The sequence below is a fragment of the Podarcis bocagei genome (assembly GCF_964188305.1).
Source record: "Podarcis bocagei genome assembly, chromosome: 10".
NCBI lineage: Eukaryota > Metazoa > Chordata > Lepidosauria > Squamata > Lacertidae > Podarcis > Podarcis bocagei.
In genome coordinates, this window is record NC_138135.1 from 1,935,866 (window position 1) to 1,952,795 (window position 16,930).

General features: G+C 53.6%; 1 protein-coding gene across 1 annotated transcript in view; it reads right to left on the minus strand.

The window, feature by feature from the left end:
• Nucleotides 1–16,930, minus strand: part of SND1 (staphylococcal nuclease and tudor domain containing 1) — a 229,299-nt gene that overhangs the window by 138,335 nt on the left and 74,034 nt on the right. Inside the window, exon 11 of the mRNA XM_081209915.1 lies at nucleotides 2,559–2,648. Coding sequence (XP_081066041.1) covers nucleotides 2,559–2,648 — 90 coding nt within the window. The remainder of the gene's footprint in view (nucleotides 1–2,558; nucleotides 2,649–16,930) is intronic.

Below are 16,930 nucleotides of genomic sequence, written 5' to 3' on the forward strand. Positions count from 1 at the left end.
GGGACTGTTTTGATCATTAGCGCAGAGGACTTTTTCATCGCTTAGCTCCATCAAATTAATCCGAAGTGAAAAACGAGGTGCTGACAAAGGAACTGCGCATAAAGGCAGCCCTGCGACAGCGGAGGAGAGCGGAACGGGGGCTCCCAAAGCAGCCCCCCTCGCAGCCAGCGCCAAGCAGATGCCAGCCCAAGAGCCAGAGCCACCAAGGTCACGGGGAAGCGGAGAGAGGAAGGGGCCCTTGCCCACCCCCTCCAGCCCCCGGCAGAAGCCTCCATAGCAGCTCAGAGCCCTGCGCCTGGAAGGAAGCACTCTTGAGCAGCCCTGAGCACCATCAAATCTATGCTCCCGGGTGCCATTAGAAAGTTGCAGGATAGTGCCCACCCCGGAAATGATCTCTTTCAGCTTCTGCCTTCTGGAAGAAGGTCCAGGGTTATAAAGACTAGGACTAGCCGCCTGAGAAACAGTTTCTATCCAAATGCAATTTTGGTTTTAAACGCAGTGTAAGGCAGTCTTTATGTGAGTATATTGTATTTAAAAATGGGGTATCAGAGTTTTTAGGGGGCTAACCAGGTTGGGATAGCTGGGATAGCAGGCTTGTTGGTTTTGAATGTCTTATGTAGATTCTTCAGTCTCGTTGTTCTGTATGGGACAATGACAATAAAGACTATCGTATCGTGCGCGTGCAAAGTCACCGGCAGAAAATTCAACAAAGGAGCTGCAAGAGGCCTTATTTGGGGAGGGGGAGGGCTGGGAGGCCGCCACAACCCCCTGGAATGTGAGGAGGAAGGGAAAAAGGAAGATCATAGTGGAGAGAAAACGGACCTCTGGGCGGTCACTCAGGCTACCGCCGCCCCCTCCCTGTCCCGGTGTAATAACAGCTCTGGATATGCTGAAGAACTCCTCCGTGGGTGCCCAGGGTGCCCACCCACAAGAGCAGGAGGGGAAGAGGCAGAGGAAACGCACCAGGAGCTGGGTATGACCCAAAGCCCCCCCCCCCCCCGCAGCCCCAAATTCCCCGCCAGAGGGTCTGTCATCACGCCTGGGATGACGCCAGAGAGGAGGAACCCAGCTGTCAAGGGGCGGCCAGAGGTCCTCTCTCACAAAGGGGGCTGAGAACACCCCACGCCAAACCCCACAGAGCCCGCTGCCCAGGCAACCCTGATTCCATGACCCAAAACAACGATCCCTGTTCAAGTCTGCGTGTGATTCACGCTGCTAGTTCTGTGTGAGGAGGTGCAGTTCTCCAAGCCGCCTTCCAGCCGCACCGGGAAAACCAGCTGCCCCTCCTCCAGATTGGAGCCCCCGGGCGCCCAGCAGGGGGAGGGCTGAGCCAAGGAGAGTGGGCTGGGACCCTCCCCACAATACAGCTTCCTCACTGCTGCCGCCAGCCTTCTGCTGGGGCCAGGCTCATTCAGGCCCCGCTGAGCAAGCCAGGAAAGGCCTGTTTTGCCCCTGCCTTGGACCAAAAGGGATGCGGGCCCAGAAGGGGCTGCCAGAGAAGATCAGGGAGGGAGCTGCCTGTCAAGGGCAGACCAGGCAAAGCCAGGAGGCATACTCAACTGCGCCAGGGAGCCCCTGGCACCCGGATCTTTATCCCTAACAGATTGTTGATGAGGGGAGACAGGAGTGGGTCCGAGGAAGACCCCAGAAGCCACAAAAAACCTTCCCTCCCTCCCCACTCGCGTGCAAAGGTGCCCCTCGCCACCCCCAAACTGCCTCTTGACGCAAACATTGCTGCAGGGAGACACCCTCCAGTTGCCCCCCATGGGGGGCTGAAGACAAGAGCAGCTGGGGCACCAGCCAGCCCACAGGCCTCAAGTTGGGCCAAATCGCCACCTTCAAAGCCTTCCTCCATCATCATCATCATCATTTTATTTATTAGATTTATCTACTGCCCTAAATTTAAAGATTTCTGGGCATTTATACATTTATTAAGAAACCAGAAGCATTTTTACTTGGCATTGTAGGAGATGATATAAACAGAAAGGATTGTAAGTTGTTTTTATATGCAGTGACGGCAGCAAGAATATTATTGGCACAAAAATGGAAGCAAGAAGAATTACCGACAAAAGAAGAATGGAGGATGAAGTTGATGGAGTATGCAGAATTGGATAAACTAACCGGCAGAATTCGAAACCTGCGGGACCAGAGATTCACAGAAGACTGGTGTAAATTTACGGACTATTTGAAAAGTAATTGTGATGACCAGATTACGTTTGTAGGTTTGCAAGAAGTTTTGTGAGGTAAATTATTTGAATTATTGCAAAAATGGTTAAAGAGGTGGATTGTGAGTTAAGATAATTAAAGGCAATAGGAATTTAAGAAATGCAGAAGAAATGATAAAAATGGTGGATCATCAGAGGTGCTGATGGAAGCCCAAAAAGATTGTATAAAATGTGAAGTTCTGTGGAATGTATAATAATTGGTATGTTGAAAATAATAAAAAATATATATTAAAAAAAATATAAAGATCTCAGGCCCCTGGCGCCCAGCCGTTCTTCGGGGGCTCTGCCCCGGCCCCCGCCAGCCCACCTGCCTCGGCCCCCTTCCGGGCTTACCTTCTTCCCAATCAGCTTCTTGCGCAGAAACTCCCGGGCCTCAAACATGTAGGGAATGTCATAGAGGGGTCGCAGCTTCCGGTTCTTGTCCTGCGGAGGGAAAGCAACAGCAGTCAGGGCAGTGATTAAGGAGATGAAGATAAAAGATCAAAAGTTATTCATGTGTGCCACAGCTGTGGCAAGGACTTTGCTGGCCCAAAATTGGAAATCACAAGACGTTCCTAATATTGCGGAGGGGCAGTCGAAAATGACAGACTATGCCAAACTGACCGGAAGGATTCAGGATCAGGACGACCAGAGATTTAAGGGTAAATTTGCTGAATATTTGAAGGACAGTTGTAAAAACTTAAAAACAGTAGCAGGACTGAAGTAACTCCTACAATGCAAAATAGATAGGGTGGGAAATGATAAAATATGCAATGGACTTGATAAAGGAGACCGACTGAAGGGAGGGGGGGAAGCCACGAGCTCGGCAGAGCAAAAAAGTTTATGGGTTGAAGAATGTATGGTAAGAAATAACATGTAAAGAAAATAATAAAAATTTATTGGGGGTGCGGGAAACAGAAGTCAGGGCAGTGGCAGAGTCCCCAGGAGGGGCGGCGATGGGAGCAGCAGGAGTTCACGGCTCAAACGGGACATGTCTCCCTTTTTTTGAAATCCTTTTTTATTTGATTTTACAGATGTAAATTAGTTACAATACCAAATACATATCCCTCCCATCCCCTCCATGGCTCCTATTGTCAACTTTTCCAACTGTGTATTATTTCATAATCTGTATTTCATACACCTCCATACTGTCCACAGCATTTGGTGAGATTAAAAGCCTGCTAATGTTTTCATCTGCTTAATAAATTATAAACTTTCCCCATTCTTTCTTGGATTTCTTGTCTTCAGGTCACTTCCAGAAGAGAACCAGCCCAGTCCCCTGGTCATTTCATTTGTAAAAAAATAATTGTGGACCGTGAAATCATTAAAAAGAAAAATCAAAGCAGTATACGATTGTATATTAAACAACTACCGAAAAGTTAAAAACAGACATCAGTTAGTCATTGTGGAAAGATGAGTTCCCCACTGCCTGTGTAGGATTCTGGCAGAATAGGAGTTTTCATCTGGCATTTAGAAGTTGGCACCTGCTGGGTCTCCAGTGGCAGGGAGTTCCACAGGACTAGGCCAATGACATTAAAGGCTTAGCTCCTTGTCCTTGTCAAGGGAGCCTCACCAACTTGGGGAACGACCAGCGACGTTCCTGCAGGTGATCTGAGTGACTGAGCCGGGATATATGGGGGGGGTGGCAAGCTGTCAGGGCTTTGTAAATTAAGGCAAGGTCCCTAAACCTGGCTGGGGAGCAGATGGGCACCCAGTGCAGGGGCTTTAACACAGAGGTCACCACCTGTTTTGCCACTGCCTGCCCCCCTCCCCGGCCCCTGCCTCCAAGGCAAGCTGCTTTGCTGTGACACCCCCCCCCCCACACACGCACTTCTCCTGGCACATGGCAGCACAGACACCAAGGCATCCCTGGAAAAGCAGGTCGCTTCTCCCACCCGGAGCCCATCGGAGCCGCCAGCCAGCCCATCACGGCTGAACGGCTCTGACAGCTGCTGAGGGGAGGCCCCAGGGCACAGCCTTGGCTCAAAGGCCGGAGTCGGGGGCAGCCGCTGGCCGTGGCAACGTCTGGCGCAGAACCAGGCTGGACGCAGCAGACTGGAGGAAGCCTGTTTCGATCTGGGCACAGGCCTGGGAATGGCACCAAAGCAGAAGGGCACCATCTTGCCCCAAATGCTGCTTGGCATCTCTACGAAACCCCTGGGAGAGGTTATGGGGAGATTGGGCGCAAGGCGTCATCCGGACAGGGATTATATGTTTCTGCACCAGCCTCCTCCCTCTCCCCCACCCCCGTCATCCATGCGCAGGCAACTTCTGGGCTTGAACACCGCAATGTGCTCTAGGCAGGGCTGCCCTGGTGCAAATCACCCAACTGCTCGCTAGGGCAAGATCTCGCCAGCATTTCAACTTGCCGCTGGGGAGCAGGGAAAGTTGAAGCTGCTCATTTTTTGTGTGCAAAAAGCCCAGGCGGCTTGGGACCAGGAGACCCGAAAGATGCTCGATCGCCCCTTCTCTCTGCGCAATCGAACACAGAGCTCTGCAAGGGAGGACGTCCTGCAGAGACTCTCTTCCTGGGAGGCCTGTGCCACCCAACTCAGCTCCTGGGCTGGCGTGCGGCGGCTCCTCTGCCCTTTTAGGATTCCCCCCTTGAATATGAGGCAGGCGCAGACTCTGCTCCTTTGGGCGGCCGCTGAAGACCTTCCCCTCCCAAGGAGGCGTTTAAGGGGAGACCTTTCCCAGGCTGCGTCTGTTTTGGAATTGTTTCTAAGCCGCTTCCTCGGCGCTTGTTTGCTGCCCTGGGCTCCTTGGGGAGGCAGGGCAAGATAGAAACGGAATGAGTAAATAAGAAAGCAAATAAAGCCTTTTGAGCAGAAGCTACTCAAATCCAACAGCAACAGTCAGCTGAGCCAGGAAACTCCCTCAAGCTCTGGGCGGGCAACCTTTCGCTCAAGCACTCAGCCAGGGAGAGGGAAGAAAGCCCTCCCTTCTGGGGGCCACGGGCGAGATCTGGAGGGGCCACACCGCCAGCCTGCAGATCGACATCTCCACCCAGAAATGCCCCACACAAAGCTGGCACCAAGAGCTGCCGGCTGATTGGAACAGGTGCCCAGGGAGGGCACACACCTGGGAGAAAACCTCCTTCTGGGCTGGTGGCACTAACAGGCATAGAATCGGGACCAACTGGGCTGGTGGCACTAACAGGCATAGAATCGGGACCAACCCCTGCAATGCAGGAATCTTTTGCCCAACGCAAGATTCAAACCCACAACCTTGAGATGAAGAATCTCACGCTCTACCAACTGCGCTCTTCGTCCGTGCAAAAGAATCCACAGACAGGAAAAACCTCCTCGGGCGACAAAGACCTTTGCCAAACATGCCCTCAGAGGCTGCCTGGCTAAAGCGAGGCTGGGGGGGGGGGGGGTTGGAGCGTGAGGGAAAGAACCAGGCCACAATCCGCGCCCAGCATTTGGGAAATGCCACCCCCCTCCCCCTACGGATACTTGGGAGTTTGCTCAGCTCTCCTTCGCAGCCTCCCGGCATTGCCTAACCTTTATTTATTATAAATGCTCCTGTCCTCCTCCCAGTAATGCAAAGGTCTGCAGAGTTGCCAGCGCAGGACCCTCCTCCCTGCCTTCTCCGCGGGGGAAGAGGCTGCGGGCAAACAGGCCAATAAATTATTCCATATATGCGTGTGTGACAGAGCGGCTTCCCAGGTAGCAGGAGCGCAGAGCTCTAGGTGCTGAAAATTAACCCTCACTTAAATCCAAGCTTAGCAAGTCCATTAGCTATGCAAAACACCGCTCAGCCTGGCTCCTACCCAACCCCCACGGTGCCCGCTCGCCCCCTTTCGGCTGCTGGGGGGGGGCACACACCAGGCAGCTCCTATTCTCAGCCTCCCAGAAAGCGGGTCAGCAGGAACGCTGGAGAAGCGCAGGTCAGGGGGAAGGACTGCCTGGACAGCTCAGTTGGCTAGAGCCTGGTTCTGATAACACCAAGGTTGCAGGTCCAATCCCCTTACGGGACAGCAGCACATTCCTGCATTGCAGGCGGCTGGACTTGGACATGGGTAGGCAAACTAAGGCCCGGGGGCCGGATCCGGTCCAATCGCCTTCTAAATCAGGCCTGCAAATGGTCCAGGAATCAGCATGTTTGTACATGAGTAGAATGTGTCCTTTTATTTAAAATACATCTCTGGGTTATTTGTGGGGCATAGGAATTTGTTCATCCCCCCCAAAAAAAAAATAGTCCGGCCCCCCACAAGGTCTGAGGGACAGTGGACCGGCCCCCTGCTGAAAAAGGCTGCTGACCCCTGGACTGGGATGATCCTCACGTTCCTTTCAGACTCTACGATTCTCTGAATGCTCCAAGCCAGACCTAGGCAAACTCGGCCCTCCAGATGTTTTGGGACTACAACTCCCATCATCCCTAGCTAACAGGACCAGGGGTCAGGGATGATGGGAGTGGCAGTCCCAAAACATCTGGAGGGTTGGGTTTGCCTGTCCCTGCTCCAAGCAGCTGGTTGGGGAGCTCCAGCCCAAAGGTCCCCCCAGCTCCCCACTCCCCAGATCGGCCAACGTTTGGGGCAGGAGACACCAGACTGCAGGGGCCAAAGCCCCCCAAGCTAACAAGCGCCCCCAGTTTTGAGCACATTCCTCTTTTCCCTCTGCAGGACAAAGAGTCCTTAGCCAAGGCCCCCCTGGGAGAGAGGAAGGGCTCCAGACGCCACCGGCTGATTGTGGGGCAGCAAATGAGTGGGGACGTGGAGACCAGGAGGGCTCCATGGACTTGTTGTCTTATCATTATTGTCCTGACCTGGAGGCAGCGCCGGCGCGAGACTCGTTTCGCCACGGAGATGATTCCGATATTTGTGTTAATTGAGTTGTTGGCCATTTGCCACTTTGGGCCTCCCTCGGGATGGAGGAGGGGGGTGAGGCAATAAATGAAATGTCACAATTAAAGGAGGCTTTGCCTTGGAAGCAAACCGTACCCCCCCCCCAGCAGCAGCAGTCTCCTTCTGCTCCCCCTAAGCACAGCGGCTGATGCTGCACCCAAAGGTCTCTCCCCAAGGGCCCCCAGACTCCCAGAAGGGAGGGGACAGCTCTGGGCACCGTCTTCACTCCTCTGAAGGTGCCATCAAGGGATGGAGGAGGGGCTGGCTAGAGAAGGAGGCCGGTGCAAGGGGGGGCTGCATTTCTCCTTGCCTTCTTCTCTCCCACCCCACAGAAGACAGGTCGGAAGTCCTGAGCTGGCCAAGAAGACCCCACAAGCCAATCCCAGACCAGCCAAACCAAAGGCCATGTGCATGTGTCTGCTTGTGTGTGCATGAAACTCGACCGGAGGGAGGAGCAGGCAAGGAGGCTGCGCAGGATCTGTCCTCGAGACCCAGGCTGCAGGGCGGGAGGTTGGACTAGATCAGGGGTCGCCAACCTAAGGCCCATGGGCCACAAGCGGCCCACAGGGGCTGTTTATCCGGCCCATGAGACGCTCCCGAACCAAGCCACCCGGTTGATGAGTCCCTGATCGCTGCACCGCGCCGGTTTTGTGCAGCATGCAGGGACTTGCTTCTGCAGCGCTGGAAATCGCATCTGCACAGACGCCAGAAATTGTGGGTGGGTATGCAATCCGGCCCATGGAGGGGTCTCCGCAGGAGTGAACCGGCCCAGGCGAGGTAAGCCTTGCCGACCCCTGGACAAGATCCCTTCCAATTCCACAGTTCTGTTCTAGGATTCTCAAACCTCCCCTCCCATGACATGACTGCCTGCCTGTGCCTCTCCCTGCTGAGTCCTGAGGGCCAAGGATGCTCTCCCCCAGGGTTCCTGACGCCTCCCACCCCAAGGGGGGGGGCAGCCATGTCCCCCCCCCAACCAGAGCATGAAAGTCAAACCAGAGAGGAGAGACGGTGGAAGAAGACTGGAAGAAATTTAAGGACTATCTTGGGAAATATTACAAAATTGGTGAATGTTAGATTGAGGCTGGACTGAAGTTAAGTGGTTACTAGCTGTAATGATTAAGATAACTGGGGGGAAAAGAAGAAAGTAAGGTGTAAAATTAAGTGAAAACTGAGGATGAGGATTTGCTGAATGAATAATTGAAATTGGAATACAAAAAGGGGAGGTCCGAGAAATAAGTCTAAGAAAATGGGTGAATGAAATTATATGTGTTTTTTAATTTTTGTATTTTTGAATTTTGAATTTTGTGTTTTTATTTTTGTTTTTTGTCTTTTTTGTATAAATTTGGAAAAGTTAATAAATATTTGATGATAAAAAAGAAAGAAAGTCAAAGCAAAGCTTCCCCTGCTGCTCTGTTCCTTGCTGGCCAGCAGCCTAGGAAGTCCTGCCATCTCTAACCGAAATTAGCAGCCTAGACTGCAGCTTGCCTCCCGACCTCCCCTAGTGGCATGTGGGGTGGAAGGGAGGAAAGCAAGAGCCCCACAGCCGCCCTCTGCAAAGCCAGGAGGGGAAGGGGGCGCAGAGGCTGCTGTGGAAAGCTGCCTGCCGGGTGAGGCCTTGAGGCTGCCTCCTGGACACCCCACGGGGAGGGGGGGCTGCAGAGGCTTTTGTTGTGGAGAGGCTTGGCTCTGCCAATACGGAGGAGCCCGTGCCCCATTTGCTTCAAGGCAGACACTTAATGTGCAGCTCCAACGAACAAACGAACCCGAGGAGGAGAAAAATAATTAGCATTACTGCAGAGAAGGCTCCTTTCATCCCTCCTGGCCCCTTCCAGACCTCTGCAAGCAGGCAGGCAGAAAGGCAGGGGGGCCTTCATTTGGAGAGGCTCTGGCTTCCCAAAGTATTGGGGGGGGGGGCAATGGCAGCAGCAGCCAAGGATGCCAGCAGCCCTGCAACATGCCCTCCCTGGGGTGCCCGCCGGTGCCTTCTGAACCTGGATCCAGGTCAGCTGGGCAGAAGAGGCTGCCAAGCCAGAGCCAAGCTTTCTAGCAACAATCTAAGAAACCTCCCCTCACACATTCAAGTGATGTGGATCCCCAGAGGGGACAGGGGGGAAGTCTTGCACCTCAGAAAGGGCTGCTCAGGGAGTGGGGGGGGTGCATTCAGCAAGGGGGGGCCTCTCCCCTCCTCCTCCTGCTCCTCTGCCATCAGGACAGGCTGGGAGGAGAAAGGGGCCTGGAGGATGGAAGCACTTCTATTATTTAGCTGGTGCCAGAATAATTTACAGCCGGACATCAGAGCTTGCGCCGAAGAAAGCCAGCCATAAATACACCACAGATCTGAGTTATGTCGTCGCAAGGCAACCCAGCTTCGCCCCTGGAAGCGTCTCCTGGGCTCGCGAGTCAGAGAGCCCAAGGCTTAAATCTCAGCAAACAGCACATATCTCATCCCCCCAATACAGGAGATGTTGCAGGACATACTTAAAAACCAACTAAATTCCCCCTTCCCTGGAGGCAGCAGCACAGATCTGGCTTTTGCCCTGAGGAGCGGAAAGGGCTCCTTTCCTCCAAAGCTAGCGCCTGACTCAGAAGCAGCAGCAACCTCCACCCCCCAGGCAGACTCTGGGGAAGAAGCAGAGCGCCAGAGAACCTGGCCAGACCACCCTGCGCCTCCCCTGGCCCAGCCCCCCCAGCAGGTTTCCAACATTGCATTATATCACCCAGCTAAGCATCGCAATATATTGATATATCTCAATGTCTGAATTAAGGATGAAGCTATGGAGCACCGGCTGGCTTCACGGTTTCCCCCACATTGTGATTTTTGCATAGCACACACACACACACACAAACACAATTTGCAGTATGTTGCCAGGTCAAAAAATTATGAAACTGATATCACGATATCGGAGGATGTATCACAATACTGATATATTGCCCAGCCCTAGCGAAACAAAATAAAAAAATTCCTTCCAGTAGCACCTTAGAGACTGACTAAGTTTGTTATTGGTATGAGCTTCCATGTGCATGCACACTTCTTCAGATACCTGTAGAAGAAGTGTGCCTGCACACGGAAGCTCATACCAAGAACAAACTTAGCTGGTCTCTAAGGGGCTCCTGGAAGGAATTTTTTTTATTTTGTTTCGACTACGGCAGACCAACACAACTCCCTACACTGTAACTAGCCCTAGCGGAGACATCCCTATAGAATCACAGAATTGTAGAGTTGGAAGGGACCCCCAGGGGTTCTCTAGTCCACCCCTGCAATGCAGGAATCTCAACTAAAGCATCCCTGACAGGTGGCCGTCCAGCCTCTGCTGAAAAGCTTCCAGGGAAGGAGAGTCCACCACCTTCCACCCCACAGGCAGACAGTTCTTCCTGCCAGTACATTTCTCCTAAGGTCTGGTCGGAATCTCCTTTCGGGTCCTCTTAATCCATTGGTTGGGGTTCTCCCCTCTGGAGCAGCAGGAGACAAGCCTGCTCCACCTTCGACAGGAAGGCCCTTCGAGTATTGGAAGGGGGCTGTGCGGCTGCCTGTTCGGCTCAGCACCCCCAGTCTCCGTCTCAGCCCAGGCCTGCAGAGTCAGCAGGACCACGGACAGCTCCGCGCTGAGCCCAGGCTGTTGCTTCAGCACCAGCCGCCCTTGAAGAGCTCGCTCTGCCTTGGGGAGAGAAGCCTCTTGTGGAAAGGGGTCCGGCTTGCTTGGAGGGAGCTGGGGGGAGACTGGGGCTCCGCAAACTGTGGTCTGGACCCCTGGAAGTCAGAGGACGGCCACTCTATCGGGATGGAGCGACTCCCCTTTGAGGAAAGGTGGCAACACAACGGAGACGGGAATGCACAAGGGCTGGCAAAGGACCGCCTTGCCTGGCACTTCCAGGGTCCCTCCTCCTAATCCTCCTCGGTTTTGGCTCTCGTTTTTATCTCCTAAGAGTCCCGCCGAGTGAGCTTGCAAAGGCCAATTCACGGGTCGCTGCCTGACAGGCAGGCAAAGGGCAATAAAGAGTCAGGTCTAGGGACGCCAGAGCCTTTCCGGAGGCTTCTCAAAAGCCAGCCTTTTGTAGCCCCGAGAACACGGCAAAATTCAATGATCTGCGCCAGGAGAGACATAATAGAAACGTTTAAGTGCCCGATACAGATTGCCCTTAAACATGTCCCTGTCAGCCGCCATTAAATGCTGCGCGGCTGGCCGGTAAAAATGGTATTTCATATTGGGGGGCAGCACACTGCGAGGCGGCTTTCTGGGAAGCTGTTCAAGAACCTGGACATGTGTTTGGAGGTTTTGCAAATAAACATTAAAAATCAATATAACAGCAAGGAGGCTAACTAAACTCCGCCGCGATCCAACGCTGGGCTATTATGTCACGCTGCCTATAAGCTGCTTTCGGCACCAAAAGTTGCTACGGCAACTTTTACCCAGAAGGGGAGGGGAAGGGCGGCACTCCCTCTTCCCCTCCCTCCCCTCAAAAGCCATTCCAACAGCGCCAAATCTCCCCCAAGTAGCTAGCCCTCAGCAAGGAACGAACAAAGAAAAGGCTGCAGCCGCTGGTGCCCTGCACTGGCCAAGGAGCACCAACTCGATGGTGAAGTTGGCGAGTAGCTCAACGGACACGGAAGGGGTGCGCGCACACCCCCCCACACACACACCCCGTGTTTATTAATATTATTAATATGCCGCCCATCTGACTGTGTGGCTCCAGCCACTCTGGGCGGCTCCCAACCAAAATACAGTAAAAGCGCAATACGACATCACACACTAAAAAATTCCCTGAAGGGGGCTGCCATGACAGGCCCAAAGCAAGGAGGGCAGGAGCCCCAGCTCTGAGCAAGGCGCCTGGAAGCTGAGCTGGCCGGAGAAGCCCTCTGCCCAGGAAGATGCCAGCCACAGAGGGAGGCAGACAAGCTCCTGAATACCAGTTGCTGGGAACTGCGGGATGGGAGCGATGCTCTTGGGATCGGATCCTGCTTTCAACAGGCTCTTCCTAAGTTCTTGAGCAGGGCTAGAAACTCAGGTATATAAGTGAGTCGCCAAACGGCACCTTGAACGTAGGTTTCGGTTGTCGTCTTAATGGAATGTCTAGGCACCTTTTTTGCAATGGGAATCATCATCATCATCATCATCATCCATTTCATTTCTAAAGGTAAAGGTAAAGAGACCCCTGACCATTAGGTCCAGTCGTGGCCGACTCTGGGGTTGCGGCGCTCTTCTTGCTTTACTGGCCGAGGGAGCTGGCGTACAGCTTCCGGGTCACGTGGCCAGCAGGACTAAGCCTCTTCTGGCAAACCAGAGAAGCACGGAAACGCCATTTCCCTTCCCGCCGGAGTGGTATCTATTTATCTACTTGCACTCTGACATGCTTTCAAACTGCTGGGTTGGCAGGAGCAGGGACCGAACAACGGGAGCGCACCCCGTCGTGGGGATTCGAACCACCGACCTTCTGATCGGCAAGTCCTAGGCTCTGTGGTTTAGACCACAGTGCCACCCGCGTCCCTATTTCATTTGTAGACTGCTTTATATTTTAAAGAAAAAGCTCAACGCAGTTGACAACACATGAAAACATCAAACAAATTCAAGCTTCCAGGAAAACCTTTCAGAACCTGTGAGTCAGTGGGGTGGGGTGGTGAGAGTGTCGGACTAGGACTTGGGAGATTAGGGTTCAAATCCCCCTCAGTTGTGATGCACACAGGGAGACCTTGGAGTCAGTCGCGGCCTCTGAACCTTCCTCACAGGGTCGTTGTGCGGATTAAGCAAGGAGCGAGTGAACCATGGGCTCCTTGGAGAAAAAGCTGGGAGACAGATGCAAGAAATAAGCTCTTCTGCTTCCCGGCTCAAGAAAGCCGGAGGAGCCAGCCAGGAGAAATGTCAGGCGCCAACCTGGTACCCAGAAATCTCCGTGTGGTAGCAACTGGACCCGTGCCAGTCGCAAAACGTGCCTGGGGATTTCAAGCCCTGTTCTCAAAGAACACAAGTGGGCACGGGGGCGTCTTACTGGGTTGTTTTGAATAACTTGCTGGAAGGTGTCAGAAGCAGCCTTGGTATAAAGACCTGCCAAGCAGCGGAGGGGGGAGGCAGACCCCCCCCCCAAGCCCCCTTGGGCCGCAGGCAGCCGTGACCTACACAGTGTGCCAGTTCACCTCCATAAGTGATGACACGGCATGAAAAGGTGGGGGAATCTGGTTGAGTGCCTGAATAGAAGAGGATCTTCAAAGTCACTCTCAGGGACGGGCGACAGGCTCTTTCATCCCTTTTTAAGCACATGCGGCTCACAAGCCTTCGTGTGTTCTCACCCGTCTGCAGACAAGCTCCCAGCCCACAGCACTGGCTGGGAAAAGACGGCCGTGGCTGGGAAATTCAGGGTGCTCCTTTGAAAACGAGGTGGGCTGGAGGAAGCTGGGGGGGGGCGCAACTCTAGAACAGCAAGGCAGGCGAACGCCCTCCCTGAAATGCAGCCGATTGCTTTGTCAACACAATTAGACTGCTATTCTCACAGCCCATTCATAATCCGCATTATCTCCTAAGTAGCGCTGCCTTGCGTTGCACTTTTCCTGAATGCCTCTTCCCCCCTTTAAATTTATACACACACACCCAGGCACATAATTATGCACCCATTCCAATTATACATGTAATCAAGGAGAACAATAATTCAGTTAATCCATACATCATATTACAAAAAAGGACAGAGCCTAATTATACAATCAGCTCCAGTCAATTATTTTTCCATACGGAGATAATATTGTGCCGCAACTGTGAACCCACAAACCAACTTATTACTTTCAACACTGGCTACGCTTCGTAAGCCCCCCCCCCCCCGGGGGAGGGGGTCAGGGGCAAGAAGCAGATTGAACCCAGCTTAGACTGCAAAATGCACAGCTGCCCTGCGGCCACAGAGGCATTTTGCAGCCGCTGACGGGTCTCCTGGGACATGTGCTTTGATGCCTCCCCACATTCAAGGACAGCCCCCCCTCAAAAAAAAGGATTGAAAACAGGCTCCAGGACAGAGTGTGGCTTGCCCCAGCCTCAACTGCACTGGGCAAAGGCAGGCGGCCCCAGCGGGGCAAGAAGGGGGAGATCGCAAATACCCCACTTGCCCACCCAGCCTTCTGAGGAGCGGTCGAAGGAGCTGGGTATGTTTAGCCTGGAAAACAGGAGAATGATAGGAGATATGAGAGCCCTCTTCAAACATCTCAAGCGCAGTCACACGGAAGAGGGGACAAGCTTGTTTTCTCCTGCTCTGGAGGGCAGGACTCGAACCCATGGCTTCAAATCATAAGTTCCTGACTAAATATCAGGAAGAACTTTCTGGCAGTAAGAGCTGTTGGGCAGTGGAAGGTGGTCAACTGCCCTTCCTTAGAGGTTTTTAAGCAGAGGTTGGCTGGCCATCTGTCATGGATGCTTTAGCCGAGATCCCAGCATTGGACTAGATGACCCTGGTGCCCTTTCCGACTCTACAATCTCGTGATTCTATGGACGCAAACAAGAAGGGAGACAGTGCCCTGGGTTGGGGAGGCGAAGGGGCACAGACGCTGCAAAGCAGCCCAGAGAAAAAGAGGCATCTCCTAAGGGGGCTTCCTTCTCCCATATGGAAAGGGGTTCTTGGCCACTTCATCTCTTTGTCTACCTGAGAATATCCGTGCTTCCAGAGGTAAGGAAGGCGCTGCCCATTTCCTGGGAGTGGAAAGGCGGGACCCCGCCTTGCAAAGGAACTCCCAGCTGGGGAGAGCAGAGGACTCCAGAGATCTGCCTGGCTTGGGTGGGGGGAGAGATTGGAGTGGGCCAGAGAGGTTGGAGACCCCCGCAGCACAAAGCAGGAAGGAAAGACCCCCAAAGCGCCTTGTTCCCTTTTTATCCCTCTTTTTCTGAGTGCTGCAGATAATAATAGAAGAACAGCACCTCTCTTCTTCATCTTTAATCAAACCGATAAAAGGATGAAAAGCTCCACCCATGGAGAAGGTGACTTCTACCCACCTAGACAGCCAACGGAAGGAGGGCGAGCCGGGAGAGATTTTGTGTTTGATATTTAAGTGGAAGGAATCGCTTCCCCGGCAGCCAGCCCCCTCCAAGGGGTCCTGTGCCCGAGGCACTAAGGGGGGGGGTGGAAGAGGCTACGCAAAGGAGGGGAAGCGGATCTCGCCTGAAGGCCTTGCAAATGTACCCCAAAGCTTTGAGGCCATTTGTGCGCCATTTCTGAGCCTTTGCAGTTGACATCTGGGCCTCCCCAACTCAAATCCAGTTCTGGAGTTCCTGCACTTGGCAGCAAGGGAGCCAAGCTTCCCTTTGCAACAAAGTAGGACCCCCCCCCCCTTCTCTCCTTTTGGAAACCAGCATTTAATGCCAACAAGGCTGATCAACTGATACTGGGACCCTCCCCTTATAATAAGAAAGCATTGCTATTTTTGTCTTGCAAGCCACATGATTTGGGGGGCGAAAGAAAATTCCAGCGACTGAGGAAAGCTGGCTGATGGGGCCAGGATGCCTGCACTGTGATTCTCTGACAGGAAAAGATGCTTCTCAGCTGGAAGAAACCCCCAGGGCCTCCTCCCCAGCTTGGCTGCCCCCCCCCCAGTCCTAAGCCCTGCTAGGCAAAGGCTAGAAAGCTCCCGCTCATCTCTCAAGCAGCCAGGCTTGCAGGAAGGTGAGCTTCCATCAAATCTTGGAAAATTGAGAGATCTCAAGTTCACTGGCCAGCAAGGAAGAAGAAGTCAATGATGGGGCACATGTTCTACTTGTAGAAAACATCTGCCACCGCCAAAGCATCCCAGTTTGAAGAACAAACATGTCTCTGGCCTGGTGCAGAACGTGGGTACTTATGAACCAATGGCTTCAAGTTCCAAGAAAGGAGATTGTGACTAAACATCCGGAAGCAGCTTCTCACAGGAAGAGCTGTGGGGCAGTGGAAGCGTCCTCCCTCAGGAAGTGGCCGACTCTCCTTCCTTGGAGGTTTTTTAGCAGAGGATGGAGGGACATCTGTCAGGGATGCTTTAGCAGAGATTCCGGCATTGCAGGGGGTTGGGCTAGATGACCCTAAGGGGTCCCTTCCAACCCTACCGTTCTCTGAGTTCTTGGAGTCCTGCACAAGGCGTGTCCTGGAGAGGGGCTGGCTATCAGTCCGCCCGCTCTGCCCCTCCCCGGCTGCCCTTTGAGGCCTTTCCAGGGAGGTGGTGGACTGAGTCTGTTCCCTCTGAAGCGCTCTCTCTCTCTCTCTCTCTCTCTCTCTCTCTGGCTCCATTTGCTGACAGATGCTCTTCCAGCAAACCTTTTTGTCTCATCACTGTCATCTGAGCAGCTTGGCACTCCTCCTGGCCAGGATTGCTGGACCCACATGCTGGGACCCAGTGGGGTTCAGAGAAAGTCTCGCTGCTGCTCTGCCCTCCTGTTTTACGCCCCCCGGGCTGCTCAGACCCACGGACAGCAGCAAGGAAGGGGGCACAAGTGGGATTGAGGACTGCGGGCGGGGAGAGAAGCCCCCTTTCCTCCTATTTCCCTCTCCTGGCTCTTGGGCTCAGTTTGGAAAGTGGCACCTGGGAACACTTTTCCTGCCCCACACAGAGAGAGGCTCCAAGAGGACCAACCCTCCTCTCCCCCCCCCCCCGAATTTCTCAAGAAGGAACAGCCACAGAGCCAGACACTGGGGGGCTAGAACTGAATGACTCCCATACTGGTGGGTCAACGCAGGTTCCTATCGGTAAAATGGGCCACTGTTCAAAAAACAAGGCCATGGGGTGCAGGAGAACGTGGCCTGCCAAAGCTCACACACACCCCACCCCCAGGGGGCTGGCCTGTTCTATTTCTGCCTTTGTTGTCCCCCCCTCCCCACTACCACCCACCTTGGATGAAATCCCCAGGCACCTCACAGAGGTGGCATCTCGGGCTGTCAAGGCTGGCAC